Source organism: Perca fluviatilis, chromosome 8 (assembly GCF_010015445.1).
Source record: "Perca fluviatilis chromosome 8, GENO_Pfluv_1.0, whole genome shotgun sequence".
NCBI classification, from domain to species: domain Eukaryota; kingdom Metazoa; phylum Chordata; class Actinopteri; order Perciformes; family Percidae; genus Perca; species Perca fluviatilis.
This window is the reverse complement of record NC_053119.1, coordinates 18484427-18503724: the sequence shown is the minus strand read 5'-3', so window position 1 is coordinate 18503724 and position 19298 is coordinate 18484427. Positions and strand designations below refer to the sequence as shown.

The window sequence follows — 19298 nt, the reverse complement described above, 5'->3', positions numbered from 1 at the left end:
TAGGCGGAATCATAGACTGTTATGGAGAGAATACCACTGCAGTATTGAATAATTGGAGCCCAGACGCAATTTTGTAATTTTCTAAATTTCTGAACCTCTGAATAAAAACAGAAAATTGGAAAAACAGGTTAAAGATCCAATTTTTTAATTTGTCAAGGCAGAAAAAATTATGATATTGGATATTGGAACCCATTTTTCTGTTTTTCCAAATGTCCGTTTGTGCCATAGACTGTTACAGTCTATGTTTTGTGCTTAGAAAATTGAACTGATGCGTTACACTGACCGCGGAGTGGCTACTTTTTATACATCCATGAGTGCATACCACCGATGTTATGCCAGTACCCTTTCGAGAATTAAGAAGTTTCTTATTTCCTATCATAGTTAGCACATTGTTTTAAACTTCTAAAATCGTATCTCATAATGCACAGTCTCTGCCATACCAACAGACAGAGTCCGTCAACATCAAGGGGGTAAGCCATTGACAAAAAGAGGGTAAGCTTCAGAACTCGAACCTCCTATGGCGCCATTTTGACGCTACAAAGGTGTCGCTACAAAGAGGTGACGCTACAAAGAGATCACCTCCCGTTAGCATTCCACTGACTAGCATACATTTTGGCGCCACTTTGACAGCGAATAACTTTACATCTGAAGCGTTGAAAGACTCTATTTGTCCATTGTTTATTTCTAAAGAAACACGACAATGTATAAAAGGCCCAATTACCTTGTACCTCACGTTATGGCTCCGTAGCAGACGTTTTTATAAAAATAGGCTAACGATTGTGTCATAACCAAGTGACTTACTGTCGCACAGTAGAGGAATTACCGTATAGTACAGGAGAAGCTCGCAGGCAGTTTGGACTTACGTTAGCTGTTTAGTTTTAATTACTAATGTTAACTAGCATTTTAGTGATCAATAATTAGCTTGTGTCTATGTTATCTCCTTACATATACCTACGCTGTCCGTCTCTGTAAGATTGGGAATTATTGAGATTTCTCTTGGCACATCTACCAGAAGACTTACAACTTTCAGACACGTTGCTCACGTCACATTTACGTTGTCTCTGTCAGTTGCAAGCATAGACAGTATATAAGGTTGCAAGTAAAGCAAGTGATCACCGGAAAAGTGCTTCTAATAGCCTTCACTGGTCTCCGTCCAGAGAAACGGGCTCTGTTGGTCCATTTTATATATGTCAATGGTTAACATTCATGTCTGAGCCTATGCGCCATATGAGCCAGGGAGACAAAACGTCAACTGTACGTCACGAAAGAAACCAGGAAGTGATAGTCAGTAGTACGTGGCCTTCTCATCTTGGATCGTAGAAACTAAACAGCAGCTCCGGTTCAGTGCAAAAATGGTAGAATTGCTCATCTTTATCTTGTTTATATAAGTGCTAACCGTGATATACAATGATTTGCAGTTTATTTCATCAGCAAAATAATGCGTTTTCGGTGTGAAATTATGCTTTGTGCAGCAATGTATATGCAGACTAGCAGAGCAACGTTAGCTTCTCATGTCAAATCCACTGATTTAGCCGCTCTATTTAAACAAAATGAATACTTCTGAATACATTGTGGTAGGAAGTTAAATTACAGTTCGGCGGTTATGGAGGTGATGTAGCTTGTCTAACCTGACTGTATCTAAACTCGTTGCTGTGGCTGCAGGAACTCGAGGCTATGACCAGATACACCAGCCCGGTGAACCCGGCTGTGTTCCCCCACCTTACTGTCGTCCTGCTGGCCATCGGCATGTTCTTCACTGCCTGGTTCTTCGTGTATCCTTTCCCTGCTTGTTCCACATAACACTATGTATGTGGGTAACATGACAGAAGGGGTCATTAGGTTACTGCAGAATAGCAACCTGCAGTGAAACCGTACAATATCACGTTAAGGATCATATTAGTGCTTTTAAATGCTGTAGCCCATCTCACTTCAAGCTAAGTTAGTAGCACAGGTTTGCCATTTCTCATGGAGCACAATAAGTAAAACCATACCACAGGTTTTTAGATATTTGTTCTTTCAACCCTCCAGGCACCCACTGTTTTCCTCTCATTTGAGTATAATGTGGGATTATTTTTTTAAAGATTTTTTTTGGGGGGGCTTTTCCCTTTTATTGACAGTGGATAGACCAGAAAGGGGAGAGAGATGGGGGCTAACACGCAGCAAAGGGCAGCGGGTCGGACCCGAACTCGCGCCACCGCCGGACTCTGCCAACATGGGGTGAACGCTCTTACTGAGTGAGCTAGAGGCCGCCCTAGGAATTTAAAGGTCCCATGGCATGAACATTTCACTTTATTTGTTTTTTTTAACATTAATATGTATATGCGTTCCCCTAGCCTGCCTATGGTCCCCCAGTGGCTAGAAATGGCGAAAGGTGTAAACCGAGCCCTGGGTATCCTGCTCTGCCTTTTGAGAAAATGAAAGCTCAGATGGACCGATCTGTAACCTTGCTCCTTATGAGGTCATAAGGAGCAAGGTTACATCCCCTTTCTCCGCCTTGCCCGCCCAGAGAATTTGGCCCGCCCATGAGAGAGAGTCATCATGGCTTTCAAACGAGCAAAGTGCCAGTTGGTCAAGGCCACACCCCCACCCTCCACCTTGCCCCTCCCTCTCTCCTCCTCAATAGCTAAAGACACAGAAATGGCACATTGTTCATTGTTCAGCTCATTGTTGGACTGGCTCTAGTGGCTGTAATTCTGCACCAAGGCTGAATTTCGGGAACGAGACTTCAGATACAGTATTAGGGGACCACTAAGGTCTATATAAAAGAGCACCATGTCATGGGACCTTTAAATGATAAATCCGGTTAATTACAACTTACCATCCATAGCTCAGCCAGTGACTTTAACTGATAACAATAATTCAAACACTTACATAGTTAATTGCTGAGATAAATAAGTAAGATGAGACAAGAAACTCAAGCAGTCAGTTGCTCACACATAATTCACAAAAACAAACTCCCAGCCATACTTAGTTGGAAGAGAAAATGAAGGTGAATGATAAAGTTGTCCGTTTTAATATCCAAACATGGCACTTTACAGACTTACTTCCAGCTTCAGCTTTGACCTATGGACCTTGGGGTTTCCACGCAGTTTCCGCATACAATAGGAGAGAATTGCAGATATTTTGGGTGTTTTCACTCTCGGCTGTATCTTTAGTTCAAATGGTAGCTAGGGCTGGGCGATATGGAGAAAATCCAATATCATGATATTTTTGACCAAATACCTCGATATCGATACCGCAACGATATTGTAGGGTTGACTATTTGTGCTTTCACAAAATATTTACACAATGAGATTTTTGATATATAATCACCAGTAATGTGGATATAATGACTATGTGGGAAAATGACATCACTGAACTGTCACGATATCCAAAATCTATGACGATATCTAGTCTCATACCACGATATTGATATAATATCGATATATTGTCCAGCTCTAGTGGTAGCTAATTTGGCTAAACTCTTGAAGAAATATTAACCACGATAGGTTCATGCCGGAAATGTTGTCTTAATTAACACAACAAAGCATTTACAACCTTATTTTTCTTTCAAAATGATTTCTAAATATGAGATAGACTTAACTTTTACATCATAATACAGTACATGCTGATGGACAAGAATTAAACCATTTAAAGGCACAACCATTGAACAAAATGTAAACCAAAAGAAAATTGGAAATCCACAATTGGAAATAAGACAAAGATGAAATCTAAGTCTGTAATATTTTCAGATGCTGTAAAAAGTTTGTTTACATTATTTATGATAATAAAACTGGTGAAGTGGACCACGTTTAAATTATACTCAGTTTTTGACAATTGTTCATTCATTTTTTTATCTCATTCAATTTATGTAAGTGTCATTAAAGAATACAGAATGACAGCACACTAATACTATGATACACTAATGCTATTGTATTATTTATATTATAATAGGCTACACAGCAGGAGGCATTAGACATGTCCAAGAGCAAATTTTGCTGTTGATTGTATTTTCAATGGGCTAGCCCTTAACTTCTCGTCAGCTACGAGGTGACCTCAACAAAATACACCAGGGACGTCTACAAAGAGCTGCTGATCTCCCTCGTGGCTTCACTTTTCATGGGCTTCGGTGTGCTGTTCTTACTACTCTGGGTTGGCATCTATGTATGAAGGTACATTTAAAATATTATTAAGATCTAGTTTTACTTTTAATCACTGAAACTGTTTTTTTAGTGGTTAACTTTGTTCCCTCTCCTTGTTTTCCTGCAGTTTGGGGTGCCTGACTTAAAAGAATATCACACATTCCAGTGGAACGGAGGACATCACACACAACACGGGACTGGATTTAATTGGACTGCACTGATGACATTTTGGGATCATATGGACTCTGGTTTTCTTGTCACAAGTAAAGGGGATTTGTAAAACTTTTGGTGTCTTTCTTTGTTTAGCCTGATATCTGTAACAATTACAATAATCCACAGATCTAATAGATTTGAACAATTGTATAAATGGTTGATTAACTGTTTTTTATTTAGATGAGACCTGAAGTTCATTGGACCTGTTGGATTCTTGAGATTAGGTTATTTTGAAACACTGAAGACTATTTATGGTGTGTTTCACTAGTGGCGCCTAAAACCCCAATCCCTGATTAATCTTTGTGTTAAAAATAGATCAGTCTGTTTCACCTTGTCTACAGGATAATACTGACTACCCTTGTGATGAAGGATGACACCGGGATTAGAGAAGGATTGTTTAATAAAAACAGCAGGAACACGATTCAAAAAGATCCCCCACTCAAAGAAAACAGGATTCACATGAACATTGGCTTATTAAAATGACACTAACCATGTAAACAGCACTAACATTACATAAGACAACACAAACCAACAGGTTTCCTCCTTTGCAGGGCAATAACAGAACTTTTCCAATGTGTTGCATTCTATCTGCAACTCAAATTGATTTACAAAGGCCACGTAGATTAACAGACACAATCTTCCTAATTAATACAATACTGCTATGGTTGGCTTACCTGCCACTGTAATCCAATACAACCGTCTGCCCGCTTGGCTACAAAGAGTCAGTAAACACAAACTGGTTTGAGACTTGGCTTAATCCAGAGCTTCTTTTTTTAAATGGAAAAATAGTCCAAAATTCAGAGTTGCTGACGATGATGTCCGGTGTTAAGTCAGAAGGGGCTTTCTTTGCAGAGCCTTTTAAGGTCTTTCTTAAAACTGTCTCTTCTTCACTGACGAGCACTGGCAAAGGCATCCCGCAACCACAGAGAGTCCTCATACAGCCTTGGGTCTCCCATATACTCTGCTGTTCGTTTGTATAAGTAGTAATACAACACTGCCGCTGTTAACAGAAAAAAACAGTTACTCAATGACTACAGAAAGTGATGGGTAAAATGTATCTCTGAATTGATTAATCAATTACCTGTTCTCTGGAAAACAAAAAGAGCTTGAAGACCATCAGTCCAAACTAAATGGTTGGATTTAAGCCATCTAAGGTTCTAGAAAAAGATAATTATCAGGAGTAGTTTGTATGGATCACAATTATCCACACTTAACTCTGATATAGGATGACATTGGTTACATAAATATTTCACTTAGATGATAAAATGTAAGTTTTGATTTAGCGTTTGCACAGTTGATGTGCAGATGTCTGTGTTGGTGTGACGAAGCTTACCAACACCCAGCAGTGGAAGCAGATGCTGAGCGTCAGGTAAAGACCAGACAATATCAGCAGAGCCCTGAACCTCTCCAGCAGCAGGGACAGCAGGCCAACCTGGAACACGTAGGTGTTGAACATCATCAGCAGAATGATGATCACGTTGAACAAGATGGCAATGTCCTGGATGCTGTAGACACAGATTTTACTGGTTGATATTTTTTGGAATATTGGTTTCTGATGGAGTGAGCAGTGTGTGCCTTGAAATGACTTATTCATGCAGCAGTAAAGTGTAAACTAGATACTGACCGTATCAGAGAAAAGGATATTTTGCAAGACCCTGTATGGATGCTGACAACATCTCACAAACATTAGCTCTGGTTATGACAAGGCTTCATTCACTGACCAGGGCATTTTGTAATGATACAGTAATGGGATATAAATGGTTGGTCTAAAATATATCAAAGACATCAGAGCAGCTGAAGCACTGCAAATAATTAAACAGTGCAGGGAGTTTTGATGATGAACAGTTACTAAAATAGTAGAAGAGCAAATTAATTTCAATTTACAATCCCAAGGATGATAAACCACAATAATGTATGAGTTAAGTCAAATTGGCTGTAAGCATCTGAATAATATAAATATCTGGCAACTCCTCTAAATGCTGTTTTATTCAACCAGGGGATGAGTTTATTTTCAGCCTTAATTATACTTAGTTTTAGTCCAGCTCTGCCAAATGAGAGCCACAACTTATGTCAAAAGATTCCAGTTTGTAATGGTATGATGTATAAAATATAATAAATATCAAGTGAAGAAAGAAAGCAAGTCTGCATGTTTGAAGATGTAACCAGTGTTTGATATTTTTACTTGATAATGTTGTAACGTTAATAACGTTGGGAATCAGCTGGAATTAATGTTTTTTTTAAATAACTGACTGATGTTACATCAATAATAATATCAGCATGCAGTTCAGCGACTCACATGAAAAGCACTAGTTGGATGACAGGCGCTCCCCTCAGGAGTTCACTGAAAGAGTTGACGAAGAGGTCATAGGCCAACAGTGTCAGCTGGATCAGCAGCACCAGGGAGTAGTTACTAGTCTGGAGCATCTTCAGGGATGGATTCTGCAAACCACAAAGCTTCACAGTCTATTTGCCTCCTTGCTTCTGGCTGTTTTTCTTTACGCTTGCAATATGCAGGTACTTGATGGTGGTGACACAAGTCTATTTAGTCTAGATTCACCCCCTACTGTACATAGTGGAGTACAACAACACTGCACAGGTCTAGAAGCAGGCAGACAGTACTGACTTCATAAATTGTCCATTTCCTTTAAATGTTCTATTGTTTTAGGTTGTCTTCACTGCAGTGTGTCCTTCTGTTCACGTTGTCCTTTGGGAGAAAAGTATCTTGCTGAAGATTGCAGGCAGTTCAAAATATCAGATTAAGATATTTTCATATTCTGCATGTGGACATCTTTGATGTGGAAAGTCTGCTCGTCTGCTGCATTTCCTGCTAGGAAGAACAGAAAAGCTGTGAAACAACAGAGACGTTGTAGTACGGTTGGAAGAAAAAGCATTGTGATTTTTTTTTCTCCTCCGAAGCATATTCACAACTCATATCTTTGCCCTGCATCCATCTCAGAGGACTGTTGTGTATATTGTCGTCTGTCGCAGATTTAGCAGTAAACCTAATGGAAAGGTCAAAACTGGGATACAGATTAATCTGTCTCTTGTTCTGGTAACACACTCCTTTTTACGCATCTAATCTACCCATGACATGGCAGCCTTAGGTCATTTGGTCCTGGCTTTAGATAGCTAATCCTGGGGACAGATAATAGAGTAAGCCTACAACTAACTGTTTCACAATCTCATTTCCACAACAAATCACTCTGTTGGCAGTGGCACAGCTCGGATTTTCACTTCGAGGAACTCCCTCCAGTCACGATTGCTACAACAGTGTTGTAACGTTATAAATCGGCTTCACAAATACCATATAACACCCACTTACCAAAAAAACGTGTAACGAATAAAAATACGTCACCCGGAGCCAAGAAGAACTCCTAAATTGCTCATATTCTACTTTTATCGGCAAACAATGCTACCCACTTGGAACCGTTTGGAGCCTCCACTGCTGCTTTTCAGCATGTATTTCCGTAAATTCCATGGTAACGCTCCTTCTTACCGTAATAACACATTTATAGGTTCTAGGAATATTCCTCAAAACTATAGAGATTACGGTATATTTCGTCGTTGTATTGATTGTAATGGCCCGGTTATTTCCTAAATGTTACTGAAAGTAGCTGCTGCCGGGAAGGGAAAACAATTAATGAACATTTAGGAGGGAAAGTATGTGCCTTCTTTCGCGGGCTAGCTACATCAAACATTACGGTAAACTTCCACCATACACGGTGCTCACTGCCACCCAGCGGCTAACGTCAGTACGTGACTGAAGTACGTTACTCTGTGAGCTGACTCCTGTGGTTGTGGACACCTGCGTCCAGTACACTCACACTGTAGGTGAGTAGTCAAAGTTTCTACAACTTCGCAGAAGTGATATAAAAATACAGTAATGTAGGTTGTTTACAGCTATTAAGACAGCGTTTATGTTCATGCTCCCCGCTATGGTGCATTAACAACGGACTAACTGTTGTGTGGGGTTCTTTTCTTCTAATAATAAATGTAACGTTACATGCTCTTGGTTTGGTTTACTTCAGCTAGCTAGAAGGCTCCAACAGTGGTCGAATGTAACGTTAAGCCATTTTATTCACTGTCGGTTGCCGAGCTGAGTTTCAGTCTAGCTAAGCTGCATTTCACATACTGTCTATTTAACTTAAGTTACTGTTTTATCATCAGAGCTGTCACAGTTTTTTTAAAGCAGCATATGTTCTCATAGTCAGACGGTCTTATGTTTATACATAAAGTGTAGGACTTTTTTAAGTTTGAGTGACAGTTTTGTAGTCTATATCATGTTGTACACTTTGTAAATTCACTTTCCCTGATCCTTGCTTCACACACCGACCTTGCTAAATAGTGTGTGTTGCGTTAGGTGTATAAGAGTTTATTTGACCTTTGGCGTGGCTGTTGGCTAACTGGCATTCAAAATTGCTTAACATATAATGTTTACATAGTTTCTTATCTGCTATCCCAGCATATCGTCTGTTATAAGGACGTTTTGATCTTTATAGATCATCAGAAAGAAGCTTTCTAGCTATTATCAGTGCATGTTTTTTAGGTATTAGTTTTATGATCATAGATTGCATGACAGGAGAGATAGGAAGGAGAGGTAATATTTAATTTAACACTGACACAGAATTCGACATCCAGAAATATCTTTGTTTCTAATTCTATTTAAATGAAACTATTTGATTTAATTACTTCCTTAATTCATTCCTTCCTGTCTTATAGAAATGTCATCTAACCTGAAGACTGATTTATGTGTGATGTTTGTTGTATCCGTCATAAATCACCGCTTTATGAATGTTCATGATATTGAGGCATATTTTCCCAGTAGTTAAACGTGTTTGCAATTGTGGTATTTCTGAAAATGCAAACAACTGCAAATGTTTTATTTGCATCTCCTCTCCCCTGGCTATCCGCCCTCCCCTTCAAGTACACAGAAACTCTTCTCACATGACACCATCCTGTTTTTTACCCTGGAAACATCCTGGTGCAAAGTCATGGGTGCTACTAGCAGTGGCAGCGTCAAATTTATTTAAGTTTCCCTCATCGAAATAACACCTGATCACAGCAGCTGTAGATAATGTGTACAGTCACAGCTTAGTTTGTTCTGCACCTCATGTTTGACAAGGGAGGACCTGTAGGGCCAGCTTATCATAATATCTTGCAGCTAAGAGAGAAGATCCAAAGTGTCTTTTAATTCATTCTGGTTCATCAAGAAAGTAAAGGCAAATATCTCTGATTATGACTCCGACTGGTAGTACACTGATGAAAACTGAGACGTCTCATTAGGGCCATAACTAATAATGATCTTTCATTATTGAGTAAACTGCCTATCATTCTTTCCAATTGTTTAGTCTATGACATGTCAAAAATAGGGATAAACATGCCCGTCACAACCTCCTACTGTAGAGTCCACAGAGACGTCTTTAAATATCTTCTTTTTGTTTGACCAAAAGTCAAAAATTCAAAGATATTGAGTTTACAATGATACAGTAGGCTATATGAAAAAGAAAAGCAGGGCATCCTCTCATTTGAGAAGCTGGAACCAGAGAATGGTTGGCATGTTTTTATGGTTTAAAAACATGACTGAATCGATTATCAAAATAATTGCAGATTATTTGTCATGTTTCACGTTTCAGCTCTACTTCTCATGACTCCCAGACAAGTAAAGTGAAGCATTAAATACCAAATGACATACTGAGAGGTCAACAAGTATATAAGATATAATGAAACACACAGCAACTCCCCACCCATACTTGCTGGCCTCTCTGCAGTAATGTCTAAGTGGCTGAATGATGGCGAAGTGCTGGTGGGTCAAGGCAGTGGTGAGGCAGTACCAGTGAGCCCCAGATCGCGGGGCCTACCAGCTGGGAGCCCAAGGCCAGGATGGGGCACACGTAGTCCACTGGCTTCACCCAGAGCCAGAGAGGTAGTGCCAGGAAGCCCGCTGGCAGAGACCATGGGCAAGGCCAAGGAGCTGTTTGTGCTGTGTGACAAAGAGGGGAAAGGGTTCATCACAAAGCGAGATATGCAGGTGAGCAGCCTATTCGGTAGAATTACAAAATTTAGGCAGATTGTGGAGTCTTGAACTTTCTATCTTCATCTGTTCAGAGGCTAGAAGTGGAGTTGCCGCTGTCTCCTGAACAGCTGGAGACGGTGTTTGAGAGTCTGGACCGGGAGAGCAATGGATTCCTTACTCCTGCTGAGTTCAACACAGGACTTGGTAAGTGTAGTGTTTTGAGTGATCTGATACCACTATTCACTATGTTGTCTATGGGGAAAGCTGCAGTTCACAAAAAAAGCGAAAAACAACAACCCAGGGGGGGGGGGGTTGGGAAAAACCCCAAAAAAATCACTTTTGTTGCCTATTTCAATGTTTTAGTTGCTTTAAAAAAAAAGTTTTTTTTTTTTTTTTTTTACTTTTTGTGTTTTTTTTTTCCCGTTTTGATAATTTTTTTCATCCGGTGTTTTTTAAACGTTTTTTTTTAAATCTTTTTTTTGTTGTTGCTTTTTTCTAACATTTTGTATTTTTTTACAGTTCTGGCGCTTATTTTCGACGTCCCATATTTTCTGTTATCATTTTTATTTATTTTTTGAAGCGGGTCAAATTTGACCCGAGGACAACATGAGGGGTAAACCAAATCCTCTGTGCCTCTCTCTGCCTGGGGTGCAGGTGAGTTTGTGGGGCTGGAGGACACGATTGAGCTGAGTCAAGACAAAGCAGAAGAGGATACGGACCATGTGGACTGGTCCCAGGAACCACCCGTACTTAGATTTGTAAACATACTGATGGAGCTGGGAGCTGACCAACTCTTCAAAGAGTAAGATCACTGTCATAGATTCATTGCCATTGAATCCCAAGAAGGACTTCTACAGTAGCAACAATATAGTACCATCTACACTGAGTTTATTAGGTACACCTAGCTAAATGAATGCAGTCTAATACAGAGGGGTTTCTGTTATTTAGCATACCTTCATTGTCATATATGGGGTGGACAAAAAAGTAGAAACACCTGTCAGAAGAATGCGATACAATTCAAACTGCAGCCTCCAAAGTTACCATAAAGTTGAATGAAAACTTTGTATGTACAATATCTTATTGCATTTTATATATCTTTTATTCTTCTCTGTTAAACAAAAAAATGTAAAAAATGAGTTTCTTGAGCAAAACAATGCAAATCTTTGAGCTGGATAACTTTTTCAGGAATCAAAGGATCGAGATTCTTGATGCACAGATACTGTACATATACAGTCTGTCATTAAAACCCAGCATCTTTTATGATGTAAGTGAGTGATGTTGTGTTGTTAAGGTTAGATATCATCAGGTGCTTTAACAGTTGTGTGTTGTGTGTCAGTCAGCAGGAGCTCTCTTCTCTGTGGTGTGAACTCCAGAGAGACAGACCAGAGCTGCTGAGCGTCCTGGACGGCGTCCTGATCCACGCAGTGTCCCGTTTACAGGAATCCATCAGAGAGAGAGATAGTCTGGAACAAGCTCTACACAGGTCCCAGCCTCCTTCCACTGTCCTCTGCACATGAAACAACTCATTGTGCCCTATTTAAGTGTGAGTATTCAGATTGTGTTGAGTTTTCTAAAATCATTCAACTGGAATTTCTTTCTGTTGTAGACGGAAGAGTGAACATGATCAGGTTGTTCGGTCCATATATGAAGAAATGGAAAACCAAATCAGAGAGGAGAGAGAGAAACGCCTGTCTCAGGTACAGACGTGTGCTGTTTAGTCCAGCCTTTGCACCATTTAATTAACAAAAGTGATCCTCATAATAGCATTGAATGAATTTATTGTAAAATCAAGGACAGTATTGGACAGAAGCAGAGAGCGCAAAAACTTGAGGAGGAGCTGAAGATGCAGGAGCAAGAGTTGGAGAATACACTGACCCAACAGAAAAAGGTAGGCGTCCAAATAGTACTAATGTTATTTCCAAAGAGTTTTAGTCTAATGAGTGAATCAACAGGACCTGTCTTTGTCCTAAGCTGGAGATCAGAATCCGGCAGCTGAGCTGTGAACAGGCAAACATTAAGGAGCAGAACCAGCAGCTGCAGAGCCTCAACACCCAGTTACAGGAGCAGGTGGAGAGCAGCAGAGAGCAGCTGCAGGCCGCTCTGGGTCAGCTCAGCCTGCTGCAGCTCAGCACTGCCCAAGAACAAGTGGCCAGACAGAGGTGAGTGGCTAACAGCACGAGAAGCTGCATGAAGGTCCCGATTATAAGATCAAAAATGCATGTCTCGTCTCTCCTTGTGGTATGGCTGAAAATATTTTTGTTACTATAAATAATTATAATGCTGATCATTTTTATTTCAATAGCACGAAAAAGAAAGAAAATGCTTGACTGCTTTGCTATAAAGAAAAACCAAAACATAATAAACACATGGGAGTCATCTGATCTCTTTCCAATGCCAGTCAAACTATCTGCAGGGGCGCCTGGGTAGCTCACCTGGTAGGGCGCCATCGGGTTCGGTTCCGACCTGCAGCCCTTTGGAACTTTTCCATGTCAGTCAAGGTTAAAACGAAATGAAACAAACAACAATAAGAAAGGACTTGTTTTCTCAGTCCCTGGCAGCTGATCTGATAATATTTGCAAGAATACCAGAAGTTTATTTAAGGAGAAGGCTGGCATGATTATGTATTTTTCAACAAATCCCACGAAAAGACCAAACCAACAATGTGTTAGTCTCCCAATATTTTCTGACTTCGCTACCCTGTCTGTGGCAAGGCGCATTTATCCCTACTGAGGACATAAATATTTCAAGACTGCTCGCAAATATATAGTTATTAAAAAGGCAAACACCACTTAAACAGAAATAAAATGTGGTTTTGTTGGGAACTTTTTTTTTGTCGTGGATTAGCTCACCTGGTTGAACTTATTTTAAATAACTCGACTAGTATTTACTCATTTACCTTGGCCCTTTGCTGCATGTCATTCCCTCTCTCTCCCCCTTTTCTGTCTTCAGCTGTCCTATCTTCTATCTATCTATCTATCTATCTATCTATGTATAAATTGCAGGAACGTCTGTCTGTCTGTCTGTCTGTCTGTCTGTCTGCCTGCCAGCCTGTCTGTGTTATCTGCATATCTCTCGAACCATTAGTCCGATGGATATCAAACTTGACAGGTGTCTTGCCACAGGCACGAGTGCAGTGCCAATGGTGACGATGTTTGGAGTAGAAATGCAAAATATATCGTTAAATATATATATCGGTAAAAGAAGCACACATTGGCTTTTGCCCTAGCCGCTGGCCACTCCCCCTCTCACACTGCACACTGACTGAGCAGAGCGCAGGACCAGAAACAGAGAGGGTCAAAGAAAGCAGTGGAGCTTTAGGAGCTAAAATGTGAAATACACCTCATCTCGACTGTTGTGTGGAATAAGGTTGGCAAAAAAAAGGCGCTTCAGATTATTCCTTCACAGCGCTGTGCAATGAGAGAAAATCTCAGAGCTGAACCGGGCAGACAGCACCTTTCATCAGACTCAACCCAGGTTAATTAAGTCTACTGCTAACTAACAACATTACCGTTGCCAAAATACCCCCGCGAATCAAATCCCCTACTTCACCGTTAACTGTCAAGCCACTAACCCTGTATGGAAATTAACACCTCTGCTGAAATGTTAAATTCGTTAACGATCATATGACACGAGACAACACCGTCTCTCTCTCTCTCTCTCGCTCTATCTGTGTGCGCGCACACACACACACACACACACACACACAGTCCAGTTCTGGTGGTTGATGAACGCAGATATGTGCTGATTAGCTCTCATAACGGGCCGCGTGGGTAGCACACTGCCATAAGTCTATGAGGCTTACGCCACATTTTCTTTTTTTAAAGATAATTTTTGGGGCTTTTCCGCCATTATTCGACAGGACAGCTAGGTGAGAAAGGGAAGAGAGAGGAGGAAGACATGCAGGAAATCATCACAGGTCGGATTCGAACCCTGGACCACTGCATCGAGGCATAAACCTCTAATTATATGTCTGCCTGCTCTACCCACTGAGTCAACCTGGCCACATTACTCCACATTGTCATTGTGATATTTTGTGGTTTCATTCTGAATCTGCAACGTTCTCGGTAACGTAAATCAGTAAGTTAGTAGTAGGGTATACAGTGGAGGTGCATATTAAGTGGTTCGGGATCCTTCTCTAAGTAATTTTGGAGTACAATTTGGTTTTCATGAATTCTACAAGCAACATACCACAGGCCAAGCAATCGGCCCGTTCCAAACAGGCACATTTTCAACGGGCACTGCACTAGTCTAATAAAAGCCCGAAATGGCCAAAACATTATCTGTAAAAAAAAAACTACAGTACCCTTGTTCATCATAATGAAGGAACATGTTGCCCAGAGCAACAGTGAGGCTCATTGATTTGTTTTAGTAGTCTATGTCACAAATTAATAATTTAAATCAGGCTTTGGCTAAATAGGCAGTACTTAATGTTGTCTTCGGGTCAAATTGACCCGTTTTCAATTTTTGTTTTATATCAGAAAATACGGGATGTAAAAGTAAGCGCTGAAAATGTGTAGTTCAAAGATTTAACAGAACAAAACGTTGGCAAAAGCAAAAAAAAAGCCATCAAAAATGTTGGAGAAAAAAAGTGTATTTTTCAAGGTTGATGGAAGGACAACACAAGGGTTAAAAGGATCAATTAATTGTTGGTTTGGGGCTTTTCCTGGGTTTGTTAACAATACAGATATAGAACAATCTTTACCTATGTGTTTGCTTCACTGTAGAAACGTAATGAAGGTGTCAAGGAACATGCAGAAAGAGAAGGATAGTCTCTTGAAACAACTGGAGCTATTGAGGTAGGTCCACACAGCTGCTGTCTGCTGTTTCAATCACATTTCACCACTCTAAACATCTGCCAGTGTGATGTTGCTTCTAAGTGATTTTCTCTCTTTGTGTCAGGGATATGAACAAAAGGCTGCGAGATGAGAAAGATGCCCAACAGTCTCAGAAGAGGGTTAGTCACAGACGCTCTGTCCTTCCTCCTCTGCCATTAACTTATTACCTCAGTGAAGACCTTTGTACCCCGTGGACTCAGCAGATTTATCCAACCTAAACTAAGTCTTGAAATGGCTTAATGCTTTATTCCATCCTCTGGACGATAATTATTTATATGGGCAGCTGTTATTGTTTGGTTATTGATTGAACGTGTGTTCATTGACCCCATTTGGAATTTTTGCAAGGTCAGACATTTTTTTCCCCCTCTTGTTGATGTGATCGGTGAAGTGAAGGATTTTGTTGAAAATACATTTATTCTATCTGTGCCAATTTGAAGGAAAGAGTGTTAAATATGTTCATTAATAATGCTGTATATTGCACTAGCAGGGGTCCTTTATCACATCTACGTTCTTAAATTTATGACATTTTGCCAAAGCTGTTAACTGTAGCTTGTTGTTTTTTTATTTGAACTTCCAACAATCTCTCATGATCCAAGTTTCTGAACAAATAATTCACAAAGAATACAACATATTCATATTGACAATAACACAATGAACATGAGTGACGTTTCTTGTACTTTTGTATTGCCATTTAATTTATAATCAAGTGTATTTACTGATAAATGATGATGTTAAACTTCTTTGCAGCAGAATAAATGTCACAATTGGACTGAATACTTGCTTTTTAAACATATTTAATCTGCCTGTGTGTGAAGCAGAATTATTATTTTTACAGAGAACACATTGTTACTAAATGTTCCTTGGAAACCTACAATAGCATGTCTATGTATACTGTAAAAAACATAAAAATCTCTTCTGCCTCACTTTCCACAAAAACCTTTTTAGAATCCAAATGTCACAAAGCCTTTGCAGAAGAAAGGGTCAATCATAGGTAACTACTTACTGCAGGACAAGCCATTGAAAAGGTTTGTATGACTAACCACATCTGACATCACATTTATCCTCTGTGCAGTAATGCGAGGCAGATTGCCCGGGGAAGCAACTAATTGTGTGTATTCATTGATTCTGAAGACAGCTGAGCTCATCCAATGAGTTGGAGCAGGACAAAGACACAGAGGTGACAAATTCATCCAAGAGACACCAACCGTCATGTAGAGTCAGGTGTGAAAATGTTGAACAAGTGCAAACCCAGGTAGGGAACATATTAAACCTACAAATACATTAATTATATAACAGTTATATAATAACTGGAGACCTTTTAATGAGATGATATGCTGAGGCTTTTGTACTTGCACAGCAATGATGAAGCACAGATTAAATGTGCATCCTCTTAAACGCAAAGAAGAAATGACATTGATATCACAATGTTAAGTGTGGTCCCTTTACCTGAATTTTAGAGCACAGTTGTCAGTCCTCAGCGAGTGTTCAAGGTGGTATTCCTGGGTAACACAGGGGTGGGTAAGAGCTCCTTCATCCAGCACTACTGCACAGGACATTTCTACAGTAAAATGAGCACTACAGTGGGTAAGCTTTACTTTAATTATCACTCTTTCACAGCGATGCTTTAATGATTAAAAGTGTATATATAAGTAAAGTATTCTTATTCTTTATTTTATAAAGGACAACACACATTAATTAACAGTTCTGTAACTGTGCCAGTGTTAGCCAACCGGCTAATTTTCAACTGTAGTCTTTTGGCCAGATGATTTTAGACCAGAGCAACAGGAAACCGCAAGGCTTTAGTACAGGTTAAACTATACAGACAGAAGTCAACAAGACACCATACAGACAGCTAGAGCAACAAATGAGCTTTCTCAGTAAGCCATGCAGAGCTACAGGAAGCAGCAAGACATTAGCACAGTTACACATCAACAGTATCCCCATTCAGCATAAGAAGCCATGCAAGCATCAAAACACAGCCAAGCAACACAGACCCGAGCCATCTTCTTGCACCGTTCAACCATGCAAAGCAGTAACAAGCAGTAATAAAAAGATGAAATAGGCTACATCACTCATGAGGGAGGCGTTAATACAGCACAGGTTAATAGTATGACACGCTGGGTCTCTGTTGCTTCTAGGTATAGATTTCCAGATGAAGACTTTAACCCTGGGCTCCACCAACATCACCCTGCAGCTTTGGGACACTGCAGGACAGGAGAGGTCAGATGTAAAACACATGTTTACCAGCCATGTGCTTTTTCTGTAGCCTTAGATATTTGACATTATACAATTTGAGCTGTAGGATCTTTTTTTCTTGCTACCTAATAATAACTCAGTTTAGCTTTTTTGTGGGTGGCATTGTTTTTTGTTTTCTTCCTTTCATTGTTCAGGTTTCGCAGCATCACTGAGCAGTACTACCGGAAAGCTGACGGTATCCTTGCCATGTATGACATAACTCAATCCTCCTCTTTCGCCGCTGTGAGAGGGTGGATTGACTCTGTGAAGGTGAGCAGGTGGAGATGTCATGGATTGAAAACATGCAAAACAGTTTGCCCCAATTTGAATACACATGCAGGCGATTGTCGTCAGGAATCTTTGTAGACACTAATGCCATGATACATCTCAAATAGATTTTTGTTGTTTTTGTTTGACGTCTGTGTGGATAATGTAGAATATTTCCTTACCATTGATGTGTTTCTTGATTCAGTTTTCAACACTAATAAAAGTGTCTTTAAATGTTTGCACCAGGAGAAGATGTGTGAAGGTGCGGTACTGATGCTGCTGGCGAACAAGCTGGACCTGGCAGACAGTCACAGCAGAGAAGTGACAACAGGCGAGGGGCAGAGACTAGCAGAGGTCAGGCACACTCAAATATTTCCGCAGTGATTTACTCCCACTGCTAAGGACGGATCATTGTCTTTGAAAGAAATGTATTAAAATGTCGTTGTTTTTTACTTCCTGGTTTTTACAGCAGCACCAAGCTTTGTTTTATGAGTGCAGTGCCAAAACTGGATGTAACATGGAGGAGCTGATGACTTATCTGGCTGGGTATGGCATCTTATTTCTATCTTTGTATCTGCTGTGTTGGCATTTTGTTTGTACACTTAATTGTCACTATATTAAAATACATTGTAATATGTATTGTCAAAATACACTTAGTTACCAGTTTATTAGGTATGCAGTCTCATACAGCAGCCATGCAAAAAAATCCTACCTTCATATTGGAGAGGTGTTGATTCAACTTTATAGTCAGTTTTGGGGCTGTCGTTTGTGGTGCATTTGAATTGTATTGTGTTATACCAAGAGGTGTGTCTAATAAGGCCGGTAATTATTGAATAATCTGCCAATTTTTTATTAATTAATGAACTGTTTAGTTCTAACAATTAATTGTTAGATGTAATTGTTGGCATAAAATACAATTTCCCAGAGGCTCAGGTGAAAACCTGAAAGATATTCAGTTTACAATGATATAAAACATAGAAAAGTAGCAAATCATTACAATTGAGAAGCTGGAATTGGAAAATATTTATTGGCGATTAATTCATATCAGCTATCAATTAATCAACTAAATGTTTCAGCACTATTTAGTCTACTGTCTTGGATGTAAAAGCGATGCACCTCATAAACTGGCATCTGAGTGTAGTTCATCTCATATCATTTTTGTCATAAACCTGAGATGAAGCCAGGCAGCAGGATCAGCAGTGTAAACTACAAACTCATTTTTATTCTCAAATGTTGTGGTTTCTGCTGCACAATGATTCGATCATTTTCTTCATTTTAGGATGTTAGTCTCCAAGCATGATCGACAATGTGAAGAAGATGCACTTTTACTGACTGAGGTAAAAGCTAAAAGAGGTTGCTGTACGTAAACAGAGGATGAAAGGCTTTTGAAAGACTTTTAACTAAAAACTCCCAGGCCCAAGTCCTGAGGTCACCTAAATCATTTCAAGACACAGACAGCGACATTTTTCTGCAAAACAAGTTTACTGGTGAACAGTATTCTGTAATGTTGGTTTATAATCCATCTAATAAAATATAGTTTTGATGACTCCTTTGTTGTCATAGTCTTTTTGAAATCCTTTGAACAACATCTTACAGGCTGCACAATTGTTTTAG

At 39.7% G+C, this 19298-nt stretch overlaps 3 protein-coding genes across 10 annotated transcripts; 2 read left to right on the top strand and 1 right to left on the bottom strand.

Annotated features, from left to right (window-relative positions):
• The first annotated feature begins 1163 nt into the window (after nt 1-1163).
• On the top strand, nt 1164-4406 carry tmem258 (transmembrane protein 258). The gene is made up of 4 exons (XM_039809577.1): nt 1164-1355; nt 1663-1772; nt 4023-4151; nt 4249-4406. Exons 1-3 carry the CDS (start codon nt 1353-1355, stop codon nt 4147-4149), a joined length of 240 nt encoding a protein of 79 aa, XP_039665511.1. The 5' UTR covers nt 1164-1352; the 3' UTR covers nt 4150-4151; nt 4249-4406.
• A 310-nt stretch (nt 4407-4716) lies between these two features.
• Nucleotides 4717-7835, bottom strand: tmem138 (transmembrane protein 138). 4 transcript variants are annotated; one of them, XM_039809576.1, is made up of 5 exons: nt 7755-7835; nt 6631-7161; nt 5668-5839; nt 5416-5491; nt 4717-5334 (listed from the first exon to the last, which is right to left on the bottom strand). In XM_039809576.1, exons 2-5 carry the CDS (start codon nt 6756-6758, stop codon nt 5222-5224), a joined length of 489 nt encoding a protein of 162 aa, XP_039665510.1. In that variant the 5' UTR covers nt 6759-7161; nt 7755-7835; the 3' UTR covers nt 4717-5221. The 4 variants fall into 4 exon arrangements, with proteins under 4 accessions (XP_039665510.1, XP_039665506.1, XP_039665508.1 ...); XM_039809572.1 differs by having other exon boundaries at nt 7657-7819; XM_039809574.1 differs by having other exon boundaries at nt 6631-7158; nt 7657-7819.
• A 231-nt stretch (nt 7836-8066) lies between these two features.
• cracr2b (calcium release activated channel regulator 2B) lies at nt 8067-19230 on the top strand. 5 transcript variants are annotated; one of them, XM_039809557.1, is made up of 18 exons: nt 8067-8165; nt 9968-10362; nt 10440-10551; nt 11002-11149; nt 11684-11830; nt 11954-12044; nt 12140-12235; nt 12319-12506; nt 15072-15143; nt 15247-15301; nt 16128-16207; nt 16314-16434; nt 16640-16766; nt 17321-17402; nt 17573-17687; nt 17931-18038; nt 18154-18230; nt 18964-19230. In XM_039809557.1, exons 2-18 carry the CDS (start codon nt 10105-10107, stop codon nt 19049-19051), a joined length of 1965 nt encoding a protein of 654 aa, XP_039665491.1. In that variant the 5' UTR covers nt 8067-8165; nt 9968-10104; the 3' UTR covers nt 19052-19230. The 5 variants fall into 5 exon arrangements, with proteins under 5 accessions (XP_039665491.1, XP_039665494.1, XP_039665492.1 ...); XM_039809560.1 differs by having other exon boundaries at nt 8074-8165; nt 10103-10362; XM_039809558.1 differs by having other exon boundaries at nt 8088-8161.
• The last annotated feature ends 68 nt before the right edge of the window (nt 19231-19298 follow it).

Bases quoted from the DNA above. Each gene is read 5' to 3' on its own strand.
- tmem258 (XM_039809577.1), top strand. The intron at 1,773-4,022 runs GTATCCTTTCCC...ACTTCTCGTCAG, and splicing joins TTCACTGCCTGGTTCTTCGT to CTACGAGGTGACCTCAACAA.
- tmem138 (XM_039809576.1), bottom strand. From the start codon at position 6,758: ATGCTCCAGACTAGTAACTACTCCCTGGTGCTGCTGATCCAGCTGACA. The intron at 5,840-6,630 runs GTGAGTCGCTGA...CTGTGTCTACAG, and splicing joins ATCCAACTAGTGCTTTTCAT to CATCCAGGACATTGCCATCT. The intron at 5,335-5,415 runs GTAATTGATTAA...TTCTGTTAACAG, and splicing joins TTTTGTTTTCCAGAGAACAG to CGGCAGTGTTGTATTACTAC.
- cracr2b (XM_039809557.1), top strand. From the start codon at position 10,105: ATGTCTAAGTGGCTGAATGATGGCGAAGTGCTGGTGGGTCAAGGCAGT. The intron at 17,403-17,572 runs GTCAGATGTAAA...TTCATTGTTCAG, and splicing joins GACACTGCAGGACAGGAGAG to GTTTCGCAGCATCACTGAGC. The intron at 18,039-18,153 runs GTCAGGCACACT...TGGTTTTTACAG, and splicing joins AGGGGCAGAGACTAGCAGAG to CAGCACCAAGCTTTGTTTTA.